The sequence below is a fragment of the Microplitis mediator genome, chromosome 9 (genome assembly GCF_029852145.1).
Source record: "Microplitis mediator isolate UGA2020A chromosome 9, iyMicMedi2.1, whole genome shotgun sequence".
Taxonomy (NCBI): domain Eukaryota; kingdom Metazoa; phylum Arthropoda; class Insecta; order Hymenoptera; family Braconidae; genus Microplitis; species Microplitis mediator.
Genome location: NC_079977.1, coordinates 18,785,182 through 18,790,468, shown reverse-complemented (window position 1 = coordinate 18,790,468; position 5,287 = coordinate 18,785,182). Strand labels below are relative to the sequence as shown.

The 5,287-nt window shown below is 30.2% G+C and overlaps 1 protein-coding gene across 1 annotated transcript; it reads left to right on the top strand.

The window, feature by feature from the left end:
* The first annotated feature begins 2,073 nt into the window (after positions 1-2,073).
* Positions 2,074-3,468, top strand: LOC130674228 (serine-rich adhesin for platelets-like). The gene is made up of 3 exons (XM_057479497.1): positions 2,074-2,291; positions 2,380-2,964; positions 3,305-3,468. The coding sequence occupies exons 1-3, from the start codon at positions 2,177-2,179 to the stop codon at positions 3,466-3,468; spliced, it is 864 nt and encodes a 287-aa protein (XP_057335480.1). The 5' UTR covers positions 2,074-2,176.
* Positions 3,469-5,287: the final 1,819 nt, after the last annotated feature.

Here is a 5,287-nt window from a genome sequence, read left to right as displayed (position 1 = left end):
AAGTCTCTCGGAGTCTCTGAGAGTCTCTAGAAGGCTCGCTGAGTCTTGCTGAGTCTCTCTGAATCTCCCTGAGTCTCTCTGAGTCTCCATCTCAGAGACCAGCAGACAATCGTGTTTTACATGGTCTCTCTGAGTCTCCCAGAATCTCTTATTCAGAGACTACGGAAGACTCAGACTATAAAATTTCCCAGCAAACATTAAGTCTCCCAACACGAGACTTACAGAGACTAAAAACTGGGAATTATTCTTTAATAACACTAAGTCTCTCAACACGAGACTTACAGAGACAACCGCTTTAAAATTTATCTCTTTAACAAGGCCAAACAGAAAAATGTTTAAATTTATTGATAGAAATTATATTTAGAAAGTTATAATAAAAATACAACTTCCAATAGTTTTTAAACGAAGAAGACTTTATCATGCAGCATGATTTAAAGAAATTTTTAAGCATTACTACATTAATTAGAGTAATGAAAGTATTTTTAAAAAAATACATGATCATAAAATTTTTTATTCAATTTCTACTAAGTTTACAGGCTCAATAATATAAGAAATCGCTTCTGGTAATATTTTAACATGAAAACAAACGTTGATTAAATTATTGACATTTATAGCTAAAATGGTATTACTTATAGTAGATCGGTGAATATAGGCCAAATTTACACCTAACGCAGCGGAGAATGGTTGAACGACTGTACATTCTTTAATTATTGCTATATATTGAGCATTACATTCATCCTTACAAAATTTTTACATAATTTTACGTAATTCTTACAACATTTCTATCATTATTCTTTGGTTGGGATGACTCCTTCATATTTTGTAACACTCTATATTTATTTCTTGTAGAAAATTCTTCAAATGTAGATGCACGTCGTTTTTCACTCATGACTGATTATTTAAAAAATTAATTTTTTTTTAAATTGAATAAAATATTGATATAATACTATATTTTAAATATTATTTCAATTTTACACAAATGTTATAAATATATAACTGAAATGTTGGTTCGAGTACTGAAACTTTGCGTACCTCGAGAAATAAATGTGTCTAGCACTCTCAGGTAGTAAGTACCACATGGTCCTAATCCCAATCATAAAAACATCACATTGTCTGCCGACAATAATTTTGTTTTGTAAAATGGAAACTTAATTTTTTTTTAATCCGGTACTTTTTGTTACTGTACTTATAAAGTAAACACAGTAACAAGAATTTTATAAGTAAGGTACGTTTATCTACAAAAAATAGTATATGTACATATAATAAAATTGGTACTACATTAGGCAGTAACATTTTTACACGTACAATATTTTCGTAGGTTGGTGTAAATTTGTAAGTTTGTGTCCAGAAAATAATATTTTAAAGATTCATTTCGATCTGAACCTTCGAATCGGATAGTTTGCTTGAAATATCAGTGGATATCGTGTTGTGCTTCACAGTGTTAAAAAAATGTTCGTTTTAGTTTTTTGGATTAAAACCTCGCAAAAGTCTGTTATTGACGAAAAAGACATTTGCATTCCATCGAGCCCTGACGTTACAGCAGAAGTAGGTGATGTTGTACTAGTGAAATGGGGAAAATCAAAGTCTCAAACGAAGATTCTTCGATACACAGCAGTAAGTTATTAAAACAATAAAACTTATAATTTAACAAAATAATTTTTAGAAATTTTGTAATGATTTTTCAGTTTTTTTTTTTATCTATTTATTCTATTTATTTAATGAAATGACTTTTTATATTCATAGTGTTTAAAGAAGAATTAGAAAAAATCAATGTTGGGAAAGATGGGAACATCATTGATAAAGCAAGAGATGAGTAAAATAATAATGCATTAAATTAAATGAGTACGTAAATGTATATGTATGCGTGTGTGTAATATTAACATACTTTATATATCTACGTTACAGAAATCGGATGCGGAAACTGTACAAAACTATTCAAGTTCATCTATTCCATCTTGGAGTGTCGCTGACTTTGGAAAAGTAGGCCTAATATATTTTCATTTTATTTATATAAATTATTTAAAATATTTCCTATTTATTTATTTAATGCAGTCAAATGTTATTATTTTATCTTGTTTATTTATATTAGGTGGAGCTTATTAATGCTTCAGGGGTTTGGATCAAAGCAGAACAGTTAAGTTTTATACGAAGTCTCTACAAAGACAATCCAAATGAAATGATTCGTCAGTTGATGAAAAGCCTGGTAGGAGAGGAGGTCTTGTCTAACATGACGGCTAAAGGAAAATCTGATAAGCCATGTATCAATCCTAAAATCAGCGACGCCATTAAACGTAAGTCCCATTCTTAGCAATGTAGTATATTAATACTATTTGCCATGTTTTATTATTTCGACGATAATTTTATTCTTAACCTTTACAGAGTACGTGATGAAGAATTCCACCAAAGACATAAAAAATTTCACTCGCACTGTGAATTTATATTGCTCATCACTCGGGAGAAAAAAAAAACAATCTATCGATAATAGTAAGTTGAGCTTAGAAAATACGATGACTTCAAAAAAACGAGAATTCGCATCGGTTTCTTCCCGAGTGAAACACAAAAAATTGTGCACAGAAAAAATAAATTCATCATCATCATCATCAGAATTTTCATATTCTGAGTCACAGTCTAAATCAATTGAAATTGATTCTGAGAATGATAGTGAGGAAGATACTGGTGTTCCTGAACAGGTTCGTACACCTTCTCCAAAAACACCTATCAATCCTTCAGAAACACAAAAGTTTGCAAAATCCCTGATTCCTTCAAATCAAAATCAAGAAACTCCGTACAGTCCATTCAAATTATATCCCCCTACAGCTCCGTCAGTTCCATTTACCGGTTTGTGTCATCAAATCATTTCTAATAATCAGCGGTCTCCAGTTTATCATTCAGACTACCATAATCATTCACCAAATATTACTTTTTATAATAATATTAATGATATTCATCGTCAAAATAGTTATAGTAATGATAATAATAATAATAATAATAATAATAATAATAATAATAATAATAATAATAATAATAATAATAATAATAATAATAATAATAATAATAATAATAATAATAATAATAATAATAATAATAATAATAATAATAATAATAATAACAATAATAATACTAATAATAATAATAATAATAATAATAATAATAATAATAATAATAATAATAATAATTTATGGGCAGAGAATTATACTCCTATATATGAAACTTTAAATTAATTTTAAATGTAATATTTAATAATAAAAACTATTTATATAAAACTATATTATATTTTTAATTATTTATATGAAAACATTTTAAGAGTTGATCCTCAGTCTCTCATTCAGAGACTCTAAAACAGTCTCGCAGAGTCTCTCATTCAGAGATTCTAAAACAGTCTCGCAGAGTCTCTCATTCAGAGACTCCGAAACAGTCTCGCAAAGTCTCTCATTCAGAGACTCTAAAACAGTCTCGCGAGGTCTCTGATTCAGAGATTCTGAAACAGTCTCGCCGAGTCTCTCATTCGGAGACTCTGAAACAGTCTCGCAGAGTCTCTGATTCCGAGACTTCTATTACTTTAAAACAGTCTTCGGAAGTCTCTTCCTGAGAGATTCGTAGAGATCGAGTCTCTACGAGTCTCTGTGGGTGCCACCACAGAGACTCCCAGAGACTACAATAAGTCTCTCATTCAGAGACTCCAAGAGACTCTCAGAGACTCCGAGAGACTTGAATTTTTCGTCTCGGGTGGGTTTAAATCACAGAATAATGTGCAATGTAGACCGGATGTAGACCACATCCGTCAATCTAAGGAAATCCTGGATGTATTGAAACTAGTTACAACTTATTTACTTACTTTTTCATTATAAATTCGTAATTACAGGCTGAAAAAAAAGTCAAGAAGGAGAATAAAAATAAGAAAAAAAAATTTAATAAGACTAAATTAGAATAATTGAGGAAGGCGTGCCAGCAGTACAGGCGGAGCTTTAGTTTTTAATAAAAAATACATGGAGACCGCCCCTGGAGTTTCGGTTTGTGAACATCGCGTGGCTGTATCACCGATGCCACACGTACGAATAAAATCGCTAGGATTCCGCTTCTTACTCGATACGACTTTACTGCTAACTGCTAACTGCTGTGAGAATCTACTGTACGTACATGGGAGTAAAAAGTTTTAAGAGGAGAACTGCCCGAACGCGTGCGTGTTAACAAGACTGTTAAGTAAAATAATAAAATAAAACTCGTCAATTTTCACTCTCCTTCTTACTCTTTCACGTGCTGAGCAGTAACGCCGTTTTTTTTATGCTCAGCTGAGTTTTTTTTACTACGGAAGCATACTTGAGCTCAGAAAAATTTTTGAATCGATTTTACGATCATTGAGTTTTTTCCAAAAAAAAAATTACTGCGAAAAATTTTCCATGTTGCCATGGACAAAAACTTAGTATTTCTTAAGCGGTCCCGTTTTTCCCACTTTCCCTCTATCCACAGACAATAAGTTGAATCTCGAATCGAAAAAAAATATTTTAGAAGACAGAAATTTTTGGGAACCAAGTCAAGATTTTCTTGAGCCAAGAAAAATTGTCGGTTAAAAAAAATTCGTCTTGGTCGAAAGGAAAATGGACAATTTAAGTTTTCAAAGAAAATTTTCTTGAATCAAGAATATTTTTTTTTTAGTCAAGAATTTTTATTGTGTATCTGTACCCTGAAAAAAAGATTTCTTAGTGCAAAAAATTTTAACTTGCTTCAAGAAAATTGTTACTTGTTTCAAGAAAATTTTTCCTTGAAGCAAAAACAAAATTATTTACAAATGAGACAAAATTTTCTTGAGCCAAGAAAAATTGTCTTGGTTACAAAAATTTCGACTTGATCAAAGGAAATGTCTACTTGATTCAAGAAAATTTGAGTTTTCAAAGAAAATTTTCTGGAATCAAAAATATTTTCTTTCAGTCGAGAATTTTTTTTTTGTGTATCTGTACCCGGAAAATAAGGATTTCTTAGTGCAAAAAATTTTCACATGCCTTAAGAAAACTGTTACTTGCTTCAAGAAAAATTTTTCTTGGAGCAAAAACTAAATTATTTACAAGTGAGACAAAATTTTTTTGACCCAAGAATTTTTTTTTGAGCCAAGAATTTTTTTTTTGAGCCAAGAATTTTTTTTTGAGCCAGGAAAATTTTTTTTAAGCCAAGAATTTTTTTTTTTTGAGCCAAGAATTTTTTTTTGAGCCAAGAAAATTTTTTGTGTTCCTAAATAATTTTTTTTACTATATATTATATATATGTGATATATATACAGATATATATCATCAAC